Below are 25,999 nucleotides of genomic sequence, written 5' to 3' on the forward strand. Positions count from 1 at the left end.
CTGAAACCCCAACAATGACTGGAGCTTCCGAACCGTATTAGGAGGCTGCAATAAAGCACATTTCTCCCAAAAATGTGGTGCTAGGCTCTTGCCCTCACTCGATAACTCATATCCCAGGAAAATGACGCTGAGGAAGGCAATCTTTGATTTCTTAAAATTAAACTTATAGCCAATATCAGCAAACCCCACAACAATGCACGATACGCGCCTTAGATGTTGCAGAATCTCATCGTCTGTCAAATATATGTCATCAACATATGATAACGCTTCAGGGTCCAACTCGTGCAGCATTTCAGTCACACGAGCCGAAAACAGTCCTGGGCTATTCTTATACCCCTGAGGCAAACGCCCAAAAATTTTCTGAGAGCCAAACGCACTGAAACTGGTATAGTCCCGACTTTCGGGCGCTATATTTTGGCAGAAAAATCCATTCGAGATATCCAACGTTGTTTTGTATTTTTTACGCACTATATTGTTCATAAGCGCTGCGCTATGTGAATTCTATATTGCATATGTGCGTGTGTGACTATTCAAATGTCTGTAATCCACCACTATCCTATATGAATGGTCCGGTTTAGCAACCGGAAATAAGGGATTATTCATCGGCGAGACACAGGGCTCAATTACACCCTGGTACTCCAATTGTGTAAGTATTTTCCGAACCGATGCCCTTGCCTCAAATTTAATAGGATACTGCGGCTGTGGCTGAGGTGTGCCCTTTATTGGAATTACATGATAAGGTGATTGTCTATCCCACCCCACATTATTTCTATATAGGGCGGGAGCCTGTGCTAGAGCCCATGTTTTACCATAGGACTCCGCTAGCTCTCTCGGAACAAGTGGTGAGAAGGAAGGTTCAATAACATCCTCCCCAACCGGACAGTCGCGAACAAAGTCAGGTGGCCAATCCTGTTCGGCCAACAGAACATCATATGATTTTACCACATGGTCCCAAAAGATGGCGTGTACAATGCGGTCAGTGTCCCCTTCTAATCGTAGAGTCACTTGATATACTCTATCAGGATCAGAGACTCGCACATCCGCCGTTTCGACTTGTATGAAGTCATCAGTTGCTTTCACCTCCAGATGCTCTAGAAGACTCCGGTGAACTATTGTGACCTCTGCCGCACTGTCTAACAGTGCTAATGCCCATGTCTTGTTCGTCAAGAGAACTCTCTTCTTGAGCGGCATGTCTAACTGAGACTGCTGCCACTTTTTTCTTTTTAAATTGCTGTTTTTGTTGCAGCGGTTTCTCTTCTTGTTTAACAGAAACCTCCGCTGAGCGTTGTGAATCTGTCTCGTTTTCACGTACTCCGTCCTCCGCTCTGACCGCCCACCTCTCTCACTTCTCTTCTCTGAGGAGTCCTGAAAGGAATGAGATTGGCGTGTATCAGTATATTGATATCTATCAGGCGTCTTCAAATTATCCCTATTCCTGAGATTATATCTATTCTGCGGAGTCTCCGGTTGCGGAGACTGTCCCCCATCTTTTTTAGGTGTTTGCTGTTTCTTTTCCCAGCGCTTTTTTGTACCCTCAGGTTGCTGTTGCTTAGCATTATCTTTATTATTTTTACCCTGTAATTGGGGTTTCTGCGGTCTAGCCCCTAGGCTATCGCGACCAATACTTGAATATGTCTCAGCTATTATTCTCGGAAGTTCCCGCTCTTGATTAATCTGCGGAACATCCCGAAGACGCATTCGCACTGCTAGTGCTATTGCCTCTCCCTTGAGATTACTCAAAATAATAGAAGAAACTGCGGCAAATTTGCCCATCAACTGCATGCCCAAATCTAAGGCAGGGGCAGCCCCATATTCATCTTGAATTTGTTTAAGCACTTCCGGTAAATTAGCTAAAGTCGGTGTACCGTGTGCTGTAGTATAGAGAGCGGCAAACACCGTGCCCCAGGTATTACAAAGGTCCACTGGAGGAACCATCCCATACGGCAAACACATTGTCAAAATTCTATGTTTATCCTGAGGTCCCGTATGGGGAAATACTGCTTCCAGCGTATACATTTTTTGCGCCAGCCAAAATGGAGTCTCCTCACGTTTAGCCGGTACTTTGCCCATAACTGAGTGTACAGTGGCCGGATTGATTCCCGGAACCACTGCTTGTGGGTGCGCCGGAGCAGCACGCGCTGCATTAGTATTTAATGTCTGCATCACAAACTGAACCAGTCTTCTGTATGTTGTTGCTAAGTCTATATATAAACGACGCACATCAGCCACTGCCAAATTTGCAACCGCAGGATATGGTGTGTAAGTAGCCAACAAAGGCCAGGTCGGACCATCATTACTCAATGGACCTAACCTCACTTGTGCTACTGTGTGGGAGGGCGCCATCAAGCCAATTATGGTGTTCTTGATAAGATAGAGGTATCTCTAAGTAAGCATAAGCCCTGTATTGTCCAGGGACATTCGCAACAGTGTATTCGTGAAAAGTATTTGTACCCCCATCAGCTGCTGGAAATATGACCCAAGAATAAAAAAGTTCTGTTCTATAGGCTGCATGGGCGTCCACCACAAAAGTGACTGGACCCCCCTGGACTGTCAGTCCATGTGCTATCAGATGCCCTGTGAGCGGGTGACGCATATTGATTGCTATATTCACTACATTAGGATTCGCCATTTGCAAAAGAAAAATAGCTCTAGGTCAGAGAAGGCACGCCAATATCGGGGTTTTTCCTTTCAAAGTTCAAGCTTGAACAACCAACCACTAAGCAATAGGACGTACCTATCCCGTGGTGGCGGACACCCTCAGCCCCACGGACATCTCCGCGTACAGAACCGAGGAGTCAAAATATATATGAGACCGAGAGAGTCAGTCGGACCTAAACATTAGAGCCAGACCAATCGTTGGCGGCGCCATGTCGTGAGGGCTCTCATTATCCTAAATGAGACTACTGGATTTCTAGGCAGCAGGATCGATAACGGTGTGGGGGACTGAGTCTGACCCACGTGTAAGGAACTCTGTCACCCTAAATCCGGTTTTTGCTCCGGCTAACTAGCAGTGCCTCATTTCTCCCACGGGGAAGTAATGATTAGGCAGCCGAGCGCATGACATCTTTGGAACTTCTCAGGGAAGTCGTGGTCACTCAGATCCAAACCAACTCTCTCATTTACAATATGGTCTCATATACAAATGACAAAGACAGTATAAGTTTTATATAATGTTTTAATAAAACAACTGTATTTTAGATAATAAGGCGTGAGCCGCAATAACCAGAACAATACACATAGTAGGATTGATATAGTCACCAGGAGAGTAAAACATAAGAATAACATATCATATCATGTTTCCTAACAGTTTCTACTCTCCCTCTGCTTGTTCTATTTAGAGCACAGCATGTTAAGCTTCTAGCTTGCCTTTCAGAATCACTGGGGAGACATACGCCCTCATACCTGAGCAAAGGCCTGTGATCTGGTTCAGCATCTGCAACGAGGCAGTCAGCGTTTAGCTGTGGGTCTCTGGTCAGAATCTCCCTCTTGCATGTATTGGGACAAGGAAGTGATTTTATAACTAACATGTCATCGTGATCACAAAATGTCCCTACGCAGGAATGCCAAATCTAAACTCCTACCACGTCTATCGGCAATGTACCAGACTGTATCCTTGACTGAAGCACAGAGTGAATATGTTATGGAGAACTCCAGTGCTGAAGTAGGCAAAACAGTGTGATATGAATAAAAACAACACCGTAGAACTGGCTATTTGAAAAATAACAGTACGAAGCCTAATAAAAAGCATTTAGAACAAAGTGCACAGAGGCTCTAAGCTGTCAGCAAATGAATAAAATACATTCAGGGCAAAGTGCACAAAGGCCTAAAGCCTGAAGCTAATGCGCAAAGTATACGTAAAACTAACCACACTACAGTACCAGGATACCCAGGCCCTGTAAGTTAGTGTCCCCCTTTAATAGTAGCCCTTATTGTGCCACCACGAGTGTGACAAAACAATGCATGAGTCCTAACCTGGTATTGCTGGCTATCACAGAAATTCTCTAACTGTTAACTCGACTTAGCCATTATACTCATGACAAAGTCCACACATTCCTTTTTAATATACATAAGTCACCCCTAAGGTAGGCCTGTTGAACTGCAAGGCAGGGTGCTGTGTACTAAAAAGTGAATAATGTGTTATTACATGTCCACACAGTAAAATCTCCAAATTGTCGTTTTTGTTAAAGAAAGGCTAGCAGCCCCTTTTGCGAATCAGGGTTGCATATTGACAACTCAGCTGCACTTAAGTTTGAATGGGACTACTAAAATTGGTACTTCAAGGTATCAAAATAATCATTACATTAACCCGACCTTATGCTCGAGTCGAATTTAGTGTAGCTTTTAAGTAAATGGAAACTTTAGAAGTTGCCACTGTTTCCCAGAGTTTCTAGTGGCCATTCACGGTTGCTGACCACAAGACATCCTTCTGCCCTCCTTGGAAGGCATGTAAGGAAAAATCATCCCAAGCCCCAGGCAGAAGTGACTCCAAGAGTCATTTGGCTGATTTTCTAGTAGTTATGGGGGTCTCAAAAGCGGAAGACTCCTTGGTGAGTTCATAGGCAAGATTGCGTGACTTCTGCTGACTGACAAAGTGCAGCCTGGAAGACCAAGTCTGAGCTCTAGAAAGTTGCCCCATGTAGTCTGCTGAACCTAGGGGAGTCGTCATAGTGCAGTTTGGTTGCCCAGCTCCGGGACAGTAGCCTCAGTTAAAGGGAACTGCTGGTTTCGCTGTAACCAGTAGATCAGTGGCAACTAACCATTTTTTGACTGGACTTCAAAGGATATCAGCCCCGTTGCCAAGGTCACCCCACCATGCTCATGGACCAAGGGGTGGCCATCGGAAGACCCCCTTCAGAGGATCAGTATCTTTCAGCCTCTTGTATCCCTTGCATCAGGACCACTCCATTGATATCTATGGCAGTTCTCCCATAGGTCCTGGAACTGGACTGGAGACTGCTATTCTTCCAAAGTAACTGTCCTGCCAAGCCTCATTGGCCCCAGTGACAAGCTCCCTGACTGAGTTGGCTGCTCACAATTGGCTGGAGTAGTTGTTTCCAACTTAACAAATGTTTTCAAAAGTTTTTAAGTAACCACTGAGGTAGTTGCAATGCTTGTATGCAATTTGAATAAAATGTAGTGGTTTATTATTTGCTTAAAAATGTATATATTTGTAACACTCTGGTGGATTTTTGTTTGTTTTGGTGTCGAAACATTCATAAAAAATTATAGCTATTTTTAGAAATTGGTGTCAGATTTCCTTTGTGTCGCATTTCTTTCTTATTCAACCGTTTCAGTACTTCTAAATGCTTTGCACTTGTTCGTTTGACAAAGTGACTGCTTGAAGCAACATCTACCCAAGGCTTAGCTAAAGTTTTGGAAACTAGTCTAAATGGACCCAAAAAAGATTTTTGAGTTTATTGCAGTCAGGTCGCACAATCAGCCCAGATAATAAACTGCTATCCTCATCCTCTGTTAATGTGCATTTCTTTTGAAAGGAGAGTAGGAACACGTTTTAATATTCGTCACAATTCTGTGACATTTTGTGAGTCCGCAACACATCCAAGATTAAAGGTTATACATTTATATACAGCTTTCACATTGCCATTTGGCATTCTGTCTGAACATTTCAATATTCTGGTCGCTGGTTGCAACTTGCTTTTTAAATGGGAATTAATCTGTTGACATTTGTGATGTGTTTGTGTATAAGATTGCCCTTGTAACACCTTAACCACAACATGAACGTGGTGTACATCAAGATAAATAATCCTAGCAGTGAATTCCCAGAAAACAACCCACGGTCAATGTTTTGGTTGTGCAAAATAGGTGCTGTCCATCATTGCTTCATTGAACCCTAGATCCATGCAAACAACTACTGTGCCTCCAACCTGGAATTTAATCTGTCTCACCAGTGAAAAATAAAACTCCCAAATAAGATTAACGTACCTAGAAAGGAACCCCAAATTGAAGAGTATCTAATCCCAACCTAAAAACACCCCTGATCATTGGCAGCATTGTCAGTAGGTTTGCCTTGCATGGCAACCCCATCTGTAGACTGATAGGCACCTGTCAAAGGTCTGGGTATCAATACTGGTGTGACCTGGTTGACACCATCAGGACCATTGTCAACCTCTAGTTCTGCAGCTCCTGAATTGCCAGATATCAACACAAGTGAAGCATAGGCGTAGAGTAATGTCCTATTCCAGTTTTTCAAAAGGGCCTTGCTTAACAAGCCTGGTTCTGGAACCTTGGACTCTTAAGTTTTTTTTTTCTGTTTTGCAATGCTGCAAAGTCTTTTGATTCATAACCCCACTCTGTGAAAATCTGATGAAGATCTTTGTCTTCCGACACCCACTTGTGATTTTTCTCATAAAAGCAAGTTGCAAAACTGTCTGTTGATTTAGTGTACCTAGCATGTGCTCTCCCTTTATTGAGACACCCAGGGTGCAAGGCCTATAGCAAGATCTTCTGTGCTTCCAATGACCAGGGTCTTGATATCATGCCTCCCTGTTTATTCATAGAGTGCATGGTAATTGTATTGTCCATTTGATTGAGGATCACTGAAGATCAAAGATCTTCAGAGCCAGTTCAACAAGTCATTGAAGTAAGGCTCAATTTCTCCACCCCATGGCCTTGCATGGAAAAGGCTCCTATGCGAATGTCCCATCCTGAAAACCTGTATCTGTGGCAAATATCAAGGTTGAGAATCTTGTTGATATGCTTGAAGCAGGAGCGATAATGCCTTTCGGATATCAAATAGTGGAGCTTTTTGTCCCAATTGTTGGTCTCTTGGGACCATCACCCTTTTCTTCATGGAGCCCAGCCTTCATCTGGTATCCGAGAGCACTCCACCATGTGTCTCTAGTCTCCCACATTACGTAGACTGACGATCCCAGACAGCCTATGCAAGTGTCTTCATTCAACACATGATTGGGAAATTTACCAGGCAGTCCGCAAGTCCTTCTCACTGTATTGCCTCATCCAACTATGAATACCTTTACCATCAACCAGAATTCCAGATACAACCAATTTTCCTCTTGGATTGGTCTAGTAGTGGCCTGAGTTACAGCATGATGCTAGATTGAATGTAGGTATTCCTTTTCTCCTTTGCTATGACACTTCTCCTTCTGTGGGCCCTTCAGAAGATCAAGGACAGCCCAGGATTTTCTGTCATCCTTGTGGCTTCATCCTAATCCTGTTGGGTTTGATTCTTTGCATCTGCTTAGTAATGGTAACATGTCCTTCCCTCAGAGGTATATCCTGCTGTTTTTTTTAAATTAATAGGGTGCTGTATCTCTCACTGCCACCCTCTGGGATGCCACTGTGTCAGTGGTATTGTCCAGTCACATATCTGTCATAGACATATCCCAGACAGCTTCATAGTTACCCCACAACATCTTCTGGAACTATACTCTGAAAGCTTAACCCAAGAGCAATGCTAATTTAAGGCAGGCAGTTCTACACAATGTGTAGCTTCCCAAAACTAAGCACTGTTTTCTTCCTTCCCTTACTAAGGGCCTGATTTAGAGTTTGGTAGACCGTTACTCCATCACAAACCTGACAGATAACCCATCTGCCATATTACGATCGCCATAGGCTATAATGGGATTGTAATACTGAAGACAGGATATCGGTGTCATTTGTAATGGTGGAACCGCCTCCACCAAACTCTAAATCAGACATTTAGCCTTGATAGCTGTGAACTCTACCTACAGTTTAGGTAACAGGAATAAGCCAGACCCTAAGAGTAGTATATCATAACTGTTTGACCTGGCATTTTTGGCTTGGTTTTCCCTAACTTTTTGCCCTAAACATGGTAACAATGGCTTCTCCACAATTGGCATGTTTAACTTAACAATGTACTATATGTGCCCAGGACCTCAAATTAAATGCTTCTAGTGGGCCTGCAGCACTGATTGTGCCACCCACTGCAGAGCGAGTGTGTTCAGTTTTAGACTGCCACTACGCCCTGGCAAGCGCACCTACTTGCCAGGCCCAAACCTTCCATTTTATTACACATAAATCACAACCAAGCTAGGCCTTGGTTAGCCCCGATGGCAGGGTGCAGTTTATGTAAAATGTTGGACATGTACTTTTAAGTTTAAAATGTTCAGGTAGTGAAAAACTGCTCAATTTGTTTTTTAATACTGCAAGGGCCATCTCTCCCATATGTTAACATTGGGGTTACCTTAAAGCATCCTTTAAGTGTAACTTTCAATTGGTAAAAAAAAAAAAATATGGAGTTTGGTTTCTCTGGACTCACAATTTAAATTCCCAACTTATGCTGAAGTCTGATTTTAAATTTTAAGTCTGAAAACGCCACTTTTAAAAAGTTGTCATTTTCTTACTTTAAGTATTCTGTGCTTCTGCCTGTCTCTGGAGACACGTATCGGGTAGATGATGTAGGACGGCTGGCCTAGTGTCTGGTGCACACCTATGGTGTTTGCATCTTATACCAGGTCCAGGCAACCCCTATTAGTTAGTGAACAGTGTCTAGGAAGCCACGGCTTTCTAGTGGTAGCTGTGGTGAGCAGCCAAGACTTATATAGGGGGAGTGTAAAGCACTTACAATACTACAGTACTCACACAGCAACTTACCTCACATGAAAGGAACCACACAGTTTTGCAAAAATAAAGGTACATTATTACAGAAACACTGAACTAGATTACTATAGGCAGACCCCGAATTGGAGGTAAGTATACACTGTCTATACACAGTAGGTACTAGGAATTAGCATAGAAAAACAATAAGCATTGGCAAGAAGTAAAAAATAGCTAGGGCGCTATAGGGGGGGTCAAACCTTATACCAAAATAGTGGAATGTGAAGTTAGGTTCTCCACCCAGGGATGTGGAGTAGTTATCAGGGAGCTGGGAGAACTTGGAACCCCAAGAGGTGAGCACCTAGATTACTAGCAGAGAACAGGAGAACAGAGGTAAGTGACTTGGTCTTCCCATAGACAAGGGCACTTAGACAACAAAGTTTGCAAGAACAGGACCAGTCCAGTGGAACCCAACGGTGTATTCCAGAGGAAGAGGACCTGCAAAAGAACAGGTCTACACAGTCCTGTCCAGGTGGGGCAGAAGCCACAGCCCACCCTTCTGTGTGTGAAGATCCAGGTCGATGGTGAAAGATGAAGGTCAGCTGTGGAGTCCAAGAGCTGCAGAGGACTCTGTGAAGTCATGCAAAAGCTGTCGCACACCAGGGTACAGATGGGTCGGTGTTCAGAAGGACCCCCCAACAAGCTTGGCAAGTGCAAATCTGGACAGAAAAGGTTTTGCAGAGCTGAAGAGGCCCAGCAAGCTCCAGGGGGACTCAACCCTTGGAGGGGAGTCTGGGCTGACCCTCAGCAGTCAGGAAAGCCAGCAGAGGCAGTCGTAACCCACATAGGCAACTGTAGGAGGCTGGACTGGCTTGTAGTGAGTACCTAGGGGTACTTGCACCTTGCACCAGGACCAGTTATCTCTTATTAGTGTACAGGGTGTCTAGCAACATAGGCTGATAGATAATGGTAGCTTAGCAGAGCAGCTTAGGCTGAACTAGGAGACGAGTGAAGCTCCTACGGTACCCTTAGTGTCATATGCACAATATCATAAGAAAACACAATACACAGTTATACTAAAAATAAAGGTACTTTATTTTTATGACAATATGCCAAAGTATCTCAGAGTGTACCCTCAGTGAGAGGATAGGAAATATACACAAGATATATATACACAATACCAAAATATGCAGTAATAGTCTTAGAAAACAGTGCAAACAATGTATAGTTACAATAGGATGCAATGGAGACACATAGGGATAGGGGCAACACAAACCATATACTCCAAAAGTGGAATGCAAACCACGAATGGACCCCAAACCTATGTGACTTTGTAGAGGGTCGCTGGGACTATTAGAAAATAGTGAGGGTTAGAAAAATAGCCCACCCCAAGACCCTGAAAAGTGAGTGCAAAGTGCACTAAAGTTCCCCAAAGGACAAAGAAGTCGTGATAGGGGAATACTGCAGGAAAGACACAAACCAGCAATGCAACAACGATGGATTTCCAGTCGAGGGTACCTGTGGAACAAGGGGACCAAGTCCAAAAGTCACAAGCAAGTCGGAGATGGGCAGATGCCCAGGAAATGCCAGCTGCGGGTGCAAAGAAGCTGCTACTGGACTGTAGAAGCTTAGGTTTCTGCAGGAACGACAAGGGCTAGAGACTTCCCCTTTGGAGGACGGATCCCTCACGCCGTGGAGAGTCGTGCAGAAGTGTTTTCCCGCCGAAAGACCGCCAACAAGCCTTGCTAGCTGCAAATCGTGCGGTAAGCGTTTTTGGATGCTGCTGTGGCCCTGGAGGGACCAGGATGTCGCAAATTGCGTCAGGAAACAGAGGGGACGTCGAGCAAGACATGGAGCCCTCTCAGCAGCAGGTAGCACCCGGAGAAGTGCCAGAAACAGGCACTACGAGGATGCGTGAAACGGTGCTCACCCGAAGTCGCACAAAGGAGTCCCACGTCGCCGGAGAACAACTTAGGAGGTCGTGCAATGCAGGTTAGAGTGCCGTGGACCCAGGCTGGACTGTGCACAAAGGATTTCCGCCGGAAGTGCACGGAGGCCGGAGTAGCTGCAAAAGTCGCGGTTCCCAGCAATGCAGTCTGGCGTGGGGAGGCAAGGACTTACCTCCACCAAACTTGGACTGAAGAGTCACTGGACTGTGGGAGTCACTTGGACAGAGTTGCTGGATTCGAGGGACCTCGCTCGTCGTGCTGAGAGGAGACCCAGGGGTCCGGTGATGCAGTTCTTTGGTGCCTGCGGTTGCAGGGGGACGATTCCGTCGACCCACGGGAGATTTCTTCGGAGCTTCTAGTGCAGAGAGGAGGCAGACTACCCCCACAGCATGCACCACCAGGAAAACAGTCAAGAAGGCGGCAGGATCAGCGTTACAGAGTTGCAGTAGTCGTCTTTGCTACTATGTTGCAGTTTTGCAGGCTTCCAGCGCGGTCAGCAGTCGATTCCTTGGCAGAAGGTGAAGAGAGAGATGCAGAGGAACTCGGATGAGCTCTTGCATTCGTTATCTAAGGAATCCCAAGAGACAGAGACCCTAAATAGCCAGAAAAGAGGGTTTGGCTACCTAGGAGAGAGGATAGGCTGGCAACACCTGAAGGAGCCTATCAGGAGGAGTCTGACGTCACCTGGTGGCACTGGCCACTCAGAGCGGTCCAGTGTGCCAGCAGCACCTCTGTTTCCAAGATGGCAGAGGTCTGGAGCACACTGGAGGAGCTCTGGGCACCTCCCAGGGGAGGTACAGGTCAGGGGAGTGGTCACTCCCCTTTCCTTTGTCCAGTTTCGCGCCAGAGCAGGGCTATGGGGTCCCTGAACCGGTGTAGACTGGCTTATGCAGAAATGGGCACCAAATGTGCCCATGAAAGCATTTCCAGAGGCTGGGGGAGGCTACTCCTCCCCTGCCTTCACACCATTTTCCAAAGGGAGAGGGTGTAACACCCTCTCTCAGAGGAAGTCCTTTGTTCTGCCATCCTGGGCCAGGCCTGGCTGGACCCCAGGAGGGCAGATGCCTGTCTGAGGGGTTGGCAGCAGCAGCAGCTGCAGTGAAACCCCGGGAAAGGCAGTTTGGCAGTACCAGGGTCTGTGCTACAGGCCACTGGGATCATGGGATTGTGCCAACTATGCCAGGATGGTATAGAGGGGGCAATTCCATGATCATAGACATATTACATGGCCATATTCGGAGTTACCATTGTGAAGCTACATATAGGTAGTGACCTATATGTAGTGCACGCGTGTAATGGTGTCCCCGCACTCACAAAGTCCAGGGAATTGGCCCTGAACAATGTGGGGGCACCTTGACTAGTGCCAGGGTGCCCACACACTAAGTAACTTAGCACCCAACCTTTACCAGGTAAAGGTTAGACATATAGGTGACTTATAAGTTACTTAAGTGCCGTGTAAAATGGCTGTGAAATAACGTGGACGTTATTTCACTCAGGCTGCAGTGGCAGGCCTGTGTAAGAATTGTCAGAGCTCCCTATGGGTGGCAAAAGAAATGCTGCAGCCCATAGGGAACCCCAATACCCTGGGTACCTCAGTACCATATACTAGGGAATTATAAGGGTGTTCCAGTAAGCCAATGTAAATTGGTAAAATTGGTCACTAGCCTGTTAGTGACAATTTGAAAGAAATGAGAGAGCATAACCACTGAGGTTCTGATTAGCAGAGCCTCAGTGAGACAGTTAGTCACTACACAGGTAACACATTCAGGCACACTTATGAGCACTGGGGCCCTGGGTGACAGGGTCCCAGTGACACATACAACTAAAACAACATATATACAGTGAAAAATGGGGGTAATATGCCAGGCAAGATGGTACTTTCCTACAGCAACCCACTGGCAGCAGGCACAGTAAGTTGCAGTGAGGCCCATTCAGCACACTTGAAGGGAGTGCTACGTCGCTGGAGCAGCAGTGAGGAGATTGTCCTTCCAAGAATGAAGTGCTGGAGGCCAGGGCTACTTGGAGCCTGAAGATCCCTTGTAGCAGGAGTAAACAAGCATTGGTTGCTGCAAGAGTTGCAGTGCACCAATCTGTCCTGCAAGGAGAGACAAAAGCTCACTGTCTCCCAAGTTGGACAGAAAAGAGAGAGTACCAGGAGGACCAATCAGAACCACCACCTGTGTTGGGGGATCCACGCAGTTCCAGCAGAGAGCAGATTCCAGCAGCCCGACAGCCGGTCGGGTGCTGTGGATGCAGGGGAGTGACTGCTTCACTCCTAGGGAGAGTCCGTCTAGCTTCTTTGGTGCAGCTGAAGTCTTGCCGACCCCAGAGGATGCACAGCTGTAGAAATGTTGCAGTTGCTGGTAGGCGTCGGAGAAACTATGTTGCAAGGCGAGGTTGCCCCAGGGGTTGCAGGCTTGTTTGCTTCCTGAAAAGTCCAGCAGTGGCTCCGGTGGCCAGGAGCAGAAACGGGAGATGCAGCGGAGTCCTGGTGGAGTCTTGCCTGCCAAATCTGGGGACCCACCGGCAAGGGAGATCCTAAATAGCCCTAACAAGGGGGCTTGATCAGAGGGGTGTCAATGGCATCAGTTACCTGTTCTGACCAACCAGATGCTCCCAGGGGCCTTTGCACATCTTGTTTCCAAGATGGCAGAATCGAGTGGCCGCCTGGAGGAGCTCTGGGCACCACCCCTGGGGTGGTGATGGACAGGGGAGGGGTCATCCCCCTTTCCTGTGTGTAGTTTTGCGCCAGAGCAGGAACCGGGAGTCCCTGGACTTGTGCAGACTGGATTATGCAAGAAGGGCACCAAATGTGCCCTTCAAAGCGAGCCGGTGGCGTGGGAAAGCTACCCCTCCCCACCCTTGTAACATCTATTTTCAAGGAAGAGGGTGTTACATCCCCTCTCCCACAGGAAATCCTTTTTTCTGCCTTCCCCTGTTTGAGCTGGTCAAGCAGCAAAAGGTTAGAAACCCGTCTGAGGGACTGCAGCAGCATGGGCTGCTCACAGACCCTAGAAGACTGGTAGGAGCAATACTGGGGTCCTCTAAGGATCCCCCAGAGTGCATGGAATCATGCCACCAATTCTGGCATTAGTATTGGGGTATGATTCCAACATGTTTGATACCAAGGCAACTAAATTTAAAGGAGAGAGCACAATCACTGGGGTCCTGGTTAGCAGGATCCCACTGAAAACAGTCTAAGCACACTGATAACAGGCAAAAAAGTGGGGGTAGTCATGTAAAAAAGAGTGACTTATGCTACAGATGACAGCTGGGCTTTGTGCATTTCCTCTAGACTGTCACACAGAAAGGGAACTTGGGTGTAACATCTGCGTCTTGGATAGATAGGAGTAGCTGACATACCTTGTGCCCCACCTCACACATAGGGCTGCATAAACCACTGTAGTCTGTCTGGAACCATTGAAGGAAGGGCAGGGACCTTGTTATCTTCAAAATTTCCCTCACTTCAAAGGCACATTTGAGTATAAGTATTCTACTGTTTTACTGGAACCAAGGGCATTCTGCCAGGAAGAAGGTCTGCTGTCATGCCAGGAGGGACTGCCACTCAGCAGCTTCATTGCTGTGTTGGCCTGCTGTGTGCCGTAGGAGTGACTGCCTCCTTGCTACATGCTTTGCTGTGTTGGCCTGCTGCCTCTAACCTGGAGTGAGAAAGGACTGGACCTGTTCACTCCACTCCATCTTTGCTCAAAGATTCTCCAAGCGCTTGTTGGCTTCTGCCTTGTTCATGGAGTCTCAGGGCCATCAAAGACTTCCCTTGCAGAATGACTGCTGTTAGACTGAGTTACTTCTGAGTCCAGCCCTCCTGGGTTTGTCCATGACCGGCTTTGGGCTTCTTTTGGTGTGCCTGCGGCCTTTTTGCAAAGACTCACAAATACCCTCACTGTACACCGACTAAAAACTCCCCATGTCTGCATTGCCAATTGAAAACTGTTAGGGCTGCCTGTTTTCCACAAAGCCACATTGCCGAAGTACCCCGAAGTCCATCAGAGGTAAGAGGACCACTCACTACATCGCTCTAAAACCCAACCCCCCCGGCAAGGGTCCTGAGGAAGGGAGACAGCCATGCCTGCCCTCATTACCTGAAGACAGTTGCATGGAACTCCAGAGCGACTCGTCACAGCATTGCGGACTCTAATGAAAGGAGCTGTGCACGTCGACCATGCAGGTGGCCCGAAACCCGAGCGGTTCAACAAAATCAGCTTGTACTTGCATTCTTGCCTTAATACTTGTGGAGCACGGTCTTTTACAGTGGGGAAATTTGGCATCTTCCCCCGACATTGCCATAAAGGATCTGATTGTCGCTAGTGTGTTCTCAACACTAAGATTCTATACCTTCTTTAAATATTCATAACTAGAAATCTATTTATTGGATTTTTGCAGTTTTGGTCCCATTTTACTATTCTGTTATTGTATGAACTGGTGTGGAGTCTTTTTTGTTGTACCTTTCACTGTGACACTTTAACCAAGTATTGTACAAATACCTTACACATTGCCTCCTGAGCTAGGCCTGACTGCTCTGTGCCAGGCAACCAGAGGGTGAGCACAGGTTAATTTAGAGTGTGTAACTGAGTTCTGTGCTTGGCAAGAGGCTTTAGATTCCAAATCGGGGTGGCAGTGAGACTGCACATAGTCTCTGCAGTGCAGGCCTGAGCTACTAGGTGACGCAATCAGGGCTGCAGGCCCACTAGTGGCATTATATTTACAGATCCTGGGCTGTGTAAACTACTCTACAAGGGACGTGCAGCTAAATTAAATATGCCAGTTATTGATACACCAATGTTAACATATTTTAGGGGAGAAGAACATGTGCTTTAGCACTCATTAGCAGTGGTAAAGGGCTCAGAGTCCTAAGGCCAACAAAAATATACAGCATCAAAACAGGCGGTAAAGGCAAAAAGTCTGGGGTAAGACCACCCTAAGGATGCCAGGTCTAACAGTCCCTGCATTTTTGTTATAGTCCGTAGTCTCTTTCCCTTTTTTCCCTTAAGCATTACCCTACCAGTGGTCCATTAGTCATTTAGACCAAATATATTGTTTGGTTACACTTGGCGGCAGAGGACCCACAAAGCTGATAATTGGAAAGAGACTACAGACTTAAGTGTAAAAGGTAGCTTTATTGTTTTTACAGACCAATGTTACACAGATATGGATTTCCCTGTAGAATCAGTAAAAGGTCACTGCTTGAACGCCTAATTTGTTCAAACCCTTGAGAAAAATGTAATGCTTAGAACCCATTCTGCATCCATAAATGTGTGGTTTGTTCACTCAGGTAATGTTCGTCTGCAGGAGATGATGAATGTTATGTGCAAGGAGAGAGGAGCCCAGCTATTTGCTACAGATGAGAGGTAAGAATAAACTGATTCCAAAAGAGGAAATAACTGTCCATTTGAGAGTTCTACTTGGGGCACAGACAATGATGTATCCAATCAACTGCTTTAACAGCTCAGTTATGGTCTCCAACAAATGGTCTCTTCCCAGACACTGAATCAGTAACATGGCTTAAGGTGCAACTGTGAGCATTAGAATTGGACATATTGTTAGGAGTGTGGCTCAATGCAGAGTTTGAATGATGTGTGGAGGTTGATCTCTTCCTTCTGCTCACACTAATCAGGGAAAATAATTCTTAATAATGAGAACAAAAATAAAGAAAATGCTGATCCTGGGCGAAAATTTACATTTTCATATGCTAATACAGTTTAGTATTGGTGTCCACCATTACATTTCATTGCAAGGCCCACATAAGTGTTATCCAATTTTGTGCCCTGCAGGGCTGACGGCAGACACAGAAGAAGTACAGATAGTCCGTGCACCTGTAGTACCAGCTGGCTTCTACAAAGAGTGCTAGAGTACTAAGCTCATAGCCACGGATCTTGGCCAAGCTGGAAGTATGCACACCATGCAGGCAGGCTGAGGAAAGCCACCATAGTGGACATATCCTACTGGGGGGGAGGGGGGGAGAATCTGTCATGGAGAGCTGAAGGTTGTGAGTGGTGGCATAATAGGTGAGAAGAGTTACAATTATTCAGGGATTAGCAATGCAGTGGGTGGGGTAGGGAGACGAGGGGCAAGGGTGCCTTTTGCAGCACCTATACATAAGTGCCAGTGTCAGTCAAGGGGACTACATATAAATCCAACATTTCTGTGGTAATGAACCCAATGTGGTGAAGCATGTTAGGGTCTGCTGTTTCCATTTTAGAATGCATATTTTAGCTAGACATCTTTTTGTGATGGTGGCGTTTTACATGTTTTTACACTAACACGATAATTTACTTGGAACATACTGTACATGCAACTTATTCTTAGTAACCGTTACTGCCATGCAATGCCATGTAATCTGTGCACTCTGTCCAAGGCTAGGCACACAGAACGTGCTGCCCTTCTATTCTGATCGTCCGGTAGAGGACAACTCTTAAGCCTCCAGAAGAACCATCACATCAGCTCTGCTCCTTTGGCACAGTGCAATATGAACATATGAACAGTGCTTTTGTTATATGGACTGCCTCTATGTTGCTTTCTGCAAAAGAGCATTCCCCCTGAGATTGTTCTAGAACGCAGTGCACCATGATTGAGCTGCAGCCCTGTATCCTCCACCCTTGAAATGACAAAAGCCTATCTAAATCAGAACAGTTCCATAACCGTGATTGAATTGTTTATCTTTTTACCATTTTTATAATGCTGGTTACACTGCTTTGTTTTATCTGCCTAATAATCACAGATCATGCATTCTATTCAAGAATACAGTTGTTTTAATAAAAGTCTGATAAGCCATTTTTCGTATATTTGGCCCTCATTACAACCCTGGCGGTCGGTGATAAAGCGGCTGTAACACTGCCACCAGGCCGGCGGTAAAAAAAATTGAATCATGACCACGGTGGAAACCGCCAACACAAACAGCCACTTTAACACACCGAGCGCCACGGTGGTAACCGCCAACAGCCAGCGAGAAGACAATGTACCGCCCACAGCATTACAACACGCCTATCCGCCAGCTTTTCCGGGTCGGTACCAAGGCCGTCAAAAGCACAGTGGAAACAGAACACTGAAGGAAACGACTCACCTCTCGACACTCAAGGAAGAACCACAACACCATGGAGCCTGAGCTGCATTTTTTTCTAATGCTGGTGTACATCTCATACACCAGGAACACGAACGGCGGCGAAGACGACCACAGTGAGTACTGCACCTAGCACACAAGGGAGGGGGAATGGAAAAAGAGAGTTACACACACACACGCAACACCCCCACCCCCAACACCATACAAACATACAGATGCAACAACATTACATACACACCCCGTAACCCTCAGGAATAACGCATGGACAAAAGGGATGGAGTAAAATGAGTGTAATAGTACAGTTTTAGATATATAAGTCCTTAAACAACAAACAGTATGTACAATATATACAAAAGGAGGGACAATGCCCACTCCAAAATGTCCGTAGCCCACTGGGCCATAACACATAGACCAAGGCCACACTTGACTCCTACCTCAATACGGAGAGAACACTGCAGGGGCATCAGGTCAAAAACACACAGGCCCCCCAGGGGGACAGGGGATGGGGGGGCACCTCAGCCGGAAGATGTTACAATGCCAGTGGCCTGGAGGGAGTTCCATGCCCACTGCTTGGTCTTGGGGAGTGCAAAGCCACTGTCTCTCTAGTGGGTGGTTTACCCACTGCTTGGTCCTGGGGAGTGCAGAGTCACAGTCTCTCTAGTGGGTGGGTTGCCTACTGCTTGGTCCTGGGGAGTGCAAAGCCACAGTCTCTCAAGTGGGTGGTTTGCCCACTGCTTGGTCCTGGGGAGTGGAAAGCCACAGTCTCTCGTGGATGCCTTCTTCCACTGGTTCTGGAGGGGGCCTTGTGCCCAGTGTGCTTCATCCTGGCAAGGAGGGGCTGAGTGGATGTCTTCTTCCACTGGTTCTGGAGGGGGCCTTGTGCCCAGTGTGCTTCATCCTGGATGGGGCCAAGGTCACAGTGTCTCACCTGTGTGTCACACCGACAGGTGTTGCAGGCGTCAGGATGTACTGCAGCCCATGTAGTCACCACTACACACTGCTCGCCGGCGGTGACGGCTGCTCAGTGGATGTCAGTTGCTCTGCAGGTGGCGGTGCTGGCAGTGGTGATGGTAGCCTCCAGGTCTTCGCCTGCAGCCTTGGACGGCTGCCCACTGGGGCCGCTGCTGCTGGCGGCGGTGCATGTGGCGGTGCTGGCCGCAGGTGGCGGTGCTGCCAGTGGTGGTGGTAGCCTCCAGGCCTTCACCTGCAGCCTCGGACAGCTGCCTACTGGGGCTTCTGTTGCTGGCAGTGCTGCTGCTGGCGGTAGAGCATGTGTCAGTGCTGGCCGCGGTGCAGGTGGCAGTGCTGCCAGTGGTGGTGGTAGCCTCCAGGCCTTCACCTGCAGCCTCGGACGGCTGAAGTGCCATGGCTGGTGTTGTGTGCCCCTTCCTGCCTTTGGCAGATGGTGGTGCCTCCTTGCTTCTGCCAGCTGGTGTCTTTTTCTTGCCCTTGCTGGCTGGTGGTGCCTCCTTCTCCTTGCTGGCTGGTGTCCCTTCTTGCCCTTGCTAGGTGGCGGACCCTTCTTGGCCTTGGCAGGTGGTGCTGGCACACTGGCTGGGCTGACGGGTGCCTCCTTGGAGCCTCTCACACCTACAGTTGCTGCAGAAACCACAGTGGCCGTGGACTGGGTGGCTAAGGTGCTGGGCTGGGTTCTAGCCACCCTGGCCCGAGGTGAAGGACGGGGGGGGAGGGGTAGGGAATAGGTCAATGTTGGTGGGGAAAAGCTTCTTAGGGACACTGGGGCGGGAAGAGGGTGAAGGTTTGGATGTGGAGGAAGAGGGAGTGGTTGTAGGAGATGTCAGTCTACTGTGTTTGGGTGCAGGTGCATGGGCTGGATGCTGTTGTGAGGTGGATGGCTGTTCGGTGTCTGAGTGCTTGCATTTTTGTACTTTGGGAGGAGGGGTCACAGACACAGTGGGAGAGGACACAGGGGAAATGTGCATGCATATGGGGGTGGTGACTGCCAGTGAAGGACATGTAGTGATAGGTATGCTGGTGATGGAGGTAGTGGATGAGGATGTAGTGCATGCAGGTGTGAGTGGAGACGCTACTGGGAACGGAGTTGGAGGGGGACACAGTGGAGGAAGTGGATGTTGGTGTGTCTGCATGTGGATGGTGCTTGTGTGAGTGCCTGTGAGATGAAGTGTGGTACTTGTGTTTGCCTGAGCCACTTCTGTGTGGTGATTTGGGTGATTGCTGGTCTGAAGGTGTGCTTGGGATAGGCTGGGGTTTAGGGGTTTTGGACTGGGTAGAGGAAGTTGGAGGGGGGAGGCTGGAGACAGGGACAATGGCTGCCATCAGTGAGTTGGCCAGAGCCTGGAAGGCTCTCTGTTGGGCCGCCACGCCAGAGTGAATGCCCTCCAGGTATGCATTTGTTTGTTGCAAATGCCCTGCTACACCCTGGATGGCATTCAGCATGGTTGACTGCCCAACAGATAGGGATCTCAGGAGGTCAATAGCCTCCTCACTGAGGGCAGTAGGGCTGATTGGGGCACGGCCTGAGGTGCCTGGGGTGAAGGAGATGCCCACCCTCCTGGGTGAGCGGGCACGGGAAACACGCTGAGGGGCTGCTGGGAGGGGGTGCTGGTACGGGGGTGGCGGCTGTACCTGTAGTTGTGGTGGCCAGAGGTGTCCGCCACAAACAGGGAGCTGCCATCGGAGGAGATGTCGGTACCGCCCCCTCCTGTCTCCGTCGTGATGCTCCCCTCACCCTCTGTCCCACTGGTGCCCTCGCAGTCAGTGGATTCAGCCTCCAGGCCTATGTGGGATGGAGTTCCTTCCGTCACCGGTGCCTCTGCTCCTCCGCCAGATGATGCTAATGCACACAAGGACAGGGTGACAAAACAAAAAGGGGGGGAGAGACAGAGGATAATCTTGGTCAATGCCAGCAACAACACTACATTTGGCGTACACAACTCACAGGGAACAGCCCTATGCACTAGGCCATGCACTACCAGTTACAATGCTGGTCACCAGCCCATGGGGTACAATGCCTAAAGCCATTAGCTGCACACCTGAAACCCACAGGACCCTGCCCAGTATTAGATGCCCACTAACACTATTGGGGTTGGAGTGCTTCAGAGCCTGCCCAACAAGGGGCCTACCCTGCCATGTTTGCCCTGGCCTAGGGGCACCCACAGCCCACATCCCCCACCCAGGTAAATCCTTAACAAGTGCAAAGTCATGATTCTGAATCTGTACTCACCCCCTTGTGGCTGCTGTGATGCCTTCAAGCGCCCATCCAACTCCGGATAGGCCACCGCAAGGATGTGGAACATCAAGGTGGTCAGGGTACGACTTGCACCCCTTCCTCATTGGGAGGCCAGCCCCATCTGGGCCACCGCCGTCTTCCTTGCCCAGCGGCGCAGGTCCTCCCACCGTTTGCGGCAGTGGGTGGTCCGCCTGTCAAAGACCCCCAGGGTCCGCACCTCCTTGGCGATGGCACGCCAAATACCCTTTTTCTGATGGGCGCTGACCTGCAGAAAAAATACAGCAGAAAAGGTATTAGTCATACAGTCCGGACTGTTATACTCATGGCCCACCATATCCCCCCATCCCCTTACGCACATACATAGACAACCATACCTGCAGCACTCTGCCCAGCACCCCTCAGACCCCCCCCCCCCCCCACACACACACACACATGAGGCTTACACACACAGCAGTCCATACATTCATGCCCCACGCATCATGCGTACACACCTGTTTGTCTGGAGGACCATAGATTAAAGGGTACTGGGGTAGGACCCCATCCACCAGTCTATCCAACTCCTCCGAAGTGAAGGAAGGGGCCCTTTCCCCCAGACACTTGAGCCATTGTTGCTTCCAGACACAGGTTACAGCAGCACTTGCAGTGTAGGTCCTCTCCTGTTGAAGGTCAGGTATCAAGTGAGTGAACAGATAGAAAATGGCAGTCACATCTGTGGCGGTGTGTACCGTCACCGCCGATGTACATCGCCGTTGGCTCCTGGAACCCATAGGCCCCAATGATAACCAAAGCGGTGTTGCACAGTGGTCATCGACCGCCAACAGCAACAGCGCACAATGCCAGCGGAATTACCTCATTTCCACTTGTCCCTCCTCACAGGTCAGGTAGCCGCCATTTCAGGTGGGCACAGGCCATGGCACCTAACTGCTTCACAGCAGACATTGGCACATCAGCTGACTTACGAGTTCACATACTGTTTCTGTAAAGCAAAAATTGCATATTAATGTTGAAATACTTGTGTAAATGACCTTCTGTTCACTGTTTTTCACTCGATAGTTCAACCACTGAGGATGAATAGGAGATGGAGACATCACCCCGTGTACAGACCCCTGGTGGACCTGGCGACAATGGAGGACAGGCACATTATCCTGACCTACAGACTTGATAGGGCCACAATCCAAGAACTGTGTGCCCAATTGGAGCCAGACCTCACATCTGCTATCCGCCACCCCACAGGTATCCCCCTTTATTGCAGGTCCTGTCAGTGCTCCATTTCCTGGCAAGTGGTTCCTTCCAAGCGACAGTGGCCATGGCATCAGGGATGTCACAGCCTATGTTCCCAAACGTGATGACCAGAGTGTTGTCTGCCATGCACAGGTACATTGTTTTCCCCCAGGTGGAGGATTTAGCCACAGTGAAGGCTGACTTCTATGCACTGGGACATATCCCCAATATCATTGGTGCCATTGATGGTACACATATTGCATTTGACCCCCCCCACAAAAAGAAATGAACAAGTGAAAACTCTTTCACTCTCTGAATGTGCAGATGGTGTTTGGCAGACCAGTACATCTCCCATGTCAATGCAAAGTATCCTGGCTCTGTGCATGATGCCTTTATATTGAGGAATAGCAGCATCCCATATGTGATGTCTCAACTCCAAAGGCACTGGGTGTGGCTAAAAGGTGAGCCCACGGTCCCCACCCAGTTGATGTAGGCATACAGGTGTGGGTTTGGCCCTAAGGGTGAGTGTGTGGCTAACAGGTATCCCTCGATATTTGCTGTTGACTCTGGTTACCCCAACCTCTCATGGCTACTGAACCCAGTAAGGAATGCCAGGACAAGGGCAGAGGAACGTTACAATGAGGCACATGGGCGAACAAGGAGGATCATTGAGCGAACCTTTGGCATCCTGAAGGCCAGATTCCGGTGCCTCCATCTGACAAGTGGATCCCTGTGCTACTCACCCAAGAAGGTGTGCCAGATCATCGTTGCATGTTGCACAAGCTATCCTTGAGACGCCAGGTTCCTTTTCTGCAGGAGGATGAACCTGGGGATGGTCTTGTGGCAGTGGTGGAGCCTGTGGACAGTGACGAAGAGGAGGCAGAGGAAGAAGATGTGGACAACAGAACTACACTAAATCAACAGTACTACCAGTGACACACAGGTAAGACACTGTAACTTCACCTTCCATTTCAGTTTTGTGTTTGACATTGAACATGGCAGCCTGATTTCCCTATTTCTGTGGCCACTTACTATACAATTTGTCATCTCTATTTTCAGATCTCTGTGCCCCACTCTGGCTCCTGGTGTGTTTACTGCTGCCCACTACAGGTCATACCTATGTAAATATTACAGTACTTTTGAATTGCAATGTTTACAGTTTGTGAAACTAATACATATTTCAAACAATTGACAGACTCCATATTTGAATTTGTTCCATGGGTGTTTATTTAGGTGCTAATAAGTGGAGGGGTTATTGCAATGGGCTGGGTTGCTGATGGAGGAAAGTCCAGGGTAGAGTCAAGTCTATTTGTATCACAGGTGCATTGTCCAAGGGGGCATAGGAAGTGGAGCAATGGCAGTTCAAGGAGGACAGGGTGACAGAGTGGGACACAAGGGTGACAATCAGGAGAGTCTCTTTTCCTGACAGGGGTCTTGGCAATGTTCTTTGGCTTCTGCCTGGACCGTTTGTGGGGTGGTTCTCCTTCTGCAGGGGGGTGGGCTGCTGGTGGCCTGTTGTTCCTGTGGCGTGGCCTCCTGTCCACTAGCGTCAGCGGAGGTGGAGGGCTGTTCTTAGGTGTGGCTAGTGTCAGGGCCCCGTTGGTGTACCACTGCCTCCCTCATGGTGTTGGCCATGTCAGCCAGCACCCCTGCAGTGGTGACCAGGATGGTGTGGATGTCCCCCAGGTCCTCCCTGATCCCCAGGTACTGTCCCTCCTGCAGCCGCTGGGTCTCCTGCAACTTGGCCAGTATCTGGCCCATGGTCTCCTGGGAATGGTGGTATGCTGCCAAGATGTTGGTGAGTGCCTCGTGGAGAGTCGGTTCCCTGGGCCTGTCCTCCCCCCTGTCGCACAGCAGTTCTCCCAGCTTCCCTGTTGTCCTGTGCCTCTGTCTCCTGAACCGTGTGCCCACTGCCACTGACCCCAGATCCCTGATCGTCCTGGGTTTGTGGAGTTGCCTGGTGTCCCTGTAATGGTGGACACACTGCTGATTGGCGTGTCCTGGGGACAGAAGAATGGGCCCTCTGTAGTGGGTTGGGCCTGTGCCTGGGTAACTGACTGTCCAGAGGACCCTGATGGGCCAGGTTGGTCATCGTGATCCAGGCGTGCAGAGCTGCTGTCATCACTGTGGGCCTCTTCTGGGGGGGGGGGGGGACTGGATGTGGCTGGCACCTCCTCTCCGGTGAGTGGGGGTCCTGTGGGGATGTAAATGCAGTGTTCTTGTATCTGCGTGCGCCATCTTGTGCATGGGTATGTTTCCCTCTATGGTTGGTATTAGCAAGGTAACTTTGGCTTGTGTGAATTGTGATTGGTTTGGCTAAGTGATTGTCACTAGTGTGCATGCTGTGGTGATGGTTGTCCATGTAGGTCTGTGATGGGGGTCCATGCATTGGTGTTGCATGCAGGGCTTTGTATTGGGATGGGTGGGTTGTGATGGCGGGGTATATGTGAGGTGGTGGGGTGATGGGGGTGAGGGTAAGGGTTGTTGTTTGTGATGGCATGCAGGTAGGATGGGGGATAAAGTTGGAAGGATTTGACTTACCATAGTCCAGTCCTCCTGCTACTCCTGTCAGGCCCTGGATGCATGATCGCCAAGACTTGCTCCTCCCATGTTGTTAGTTGTGGGGGAGGCGGTGGGGGGGGTCAACAGCCAGTCCTCTGTGCAGCTATCTGGTGTCTTGCAACCATGGAACGTACCTTCCCCCGTAGGTCGTTCCACCTCTTCCTGATGTCATCCCTTGTTCTTGTGTGTTGTCCCACGGCATTGACCCTGTCCACAAGTCTCCGCCATAGCTCCATCTCCCTTGCAATAGATGTCTGCAGCACCTGTGATCCAAATAGCTGTGGCTCTATCTGGATGATTTCCTCCACCATGACCCTTAGCTCCTCCTCTGAGAACCTGGGGTGTCTTTGTGGTGCCATGGGTGTAGTGTGAGTGGTATGTGTGAGGGTGTGAGGGTGTGTGGGGTGTTGTGTTGGGGTGTGTGCTGTGAGATGCATGGATGGTGTATGGGTGGTGGTGTTTTGTGGCTCAGAATCAGTGGGTGCTCCTGGCTTGTCTCTCTCTCACTTGCCAAAATCTTTGGGTCGTAAAGGGTTGTGGGTAATGTGTGTGTGTGTTTTATATTGGTGTGGGTGTGGTGTGTGTATGTGTTTCAGGTGTGTGTAGTTTGAATTGTCTAATGTGGTGTAGTTTTGTGTATATGTATATTTTGAGAGCGGCGGTTTGTACTACCAATGGTTTACCGCGGTTGAATGACCGCCGCAGTGATTCGTGGGTCATGATGCTGTGGGCGTATTTCTGTTGGCGTAATGGTGTGGGTTTGGCTACCGTCAGTTTATCACTGACCTTAGGGCTGGTGGACTTGTGTATGTGTGTCTGTCTGTATGGTGGCGGTCATATTATGGGTAGCAGTATACTACCGCGGTTGCCGTACGTTGGCGGCAGTCAGCATGGCGGTAAGCTGCACTTACCACCAATTTTGTAATGAGGGCCTTGGTGTCTTCCTTGGGCATGCAAAGTAACAACAAAAGGGTAGATCTGTTTCCATGATTTCCTTTGTAGTCATAGTGGTCATGTTTGAGGTTGATGATACTGTACTGTCTGGTACCCTGGTAAGGTTAGGGTTTCAGATGGGGCACTGTGAGCTATCTAGGAATTATGTCAGCACGTATTGATGATATATGTGGACAGAGTCCTTCTATTCTAAAGTCTGTTCTGACCTAATGTGCAGTCCTACTTGTTTCTAGGGACCATATAACACCAACATCACCAGAACAAATGGGAAGCTACCACAACTCTAAATGTATTTTTTCGAGCCATGTGTTTAAATGAGCTTCCTGAACACGGATGCTGTGAGACAAAGTAATAAAAAATACTATCACATAGGGGGCCTCAGGGGACTATATAAAGACCCATGATGCATCTCTCTCAACACATTCCAAGTACAGCAAATGAATGCATAGTGTCTACCAAGAGAAAGCCAACACCAGAAGAGTTCTCCTA

At 48.5% G+C, this 25,999-nt stretch overlaps 1 protein-coding gene across 5 annotated transcripts in view; it reads left to right on the forward strand.

Annotated features, from left to right (window-relative positions):
- OSGEP (O-sialoglycoprotein endopeptidase) overlaps positions 1-25,999 on the forward strand; it is a 457,196-nt gene that overhangs the window by 367,885 nt on the left and 63,312 nt on the right. For 4 of the 5 annotated variants that reach the window (XM_069234950.1, XM_069234949.1, XM_069234948.1 and 1 more), the window contains one exon: positions 15,778-15,853. The exons of the other annotated variant lie outside the window; for it this stretch is intronic. In XM_069234950.1, the coding sequence (XP_069091051.1) occupies positions 15,778-15,853 (76 nt within the window). The remainder of the gene's footprint in view (positions 1-15,777; positions 15,854-25,999) is intronic. 5 annotated transcript variants of the gene reach the window in all.

Source organism: Pleurodeles waltl, chromosome 5, assembly GCF_031143425.1.
Source record: "Pleurodeles waltl isolate 20211129_DDA chromosome 5, aPleWal1.hap1.20221129, whole genome shotgun sequence".
Taxonomy (NCBI): Eukaryota; Metazoa; Chordata; class Amphibia; order Caudata; family Salamandridae; genus Pleurodeles; species Pleurodeles waltl.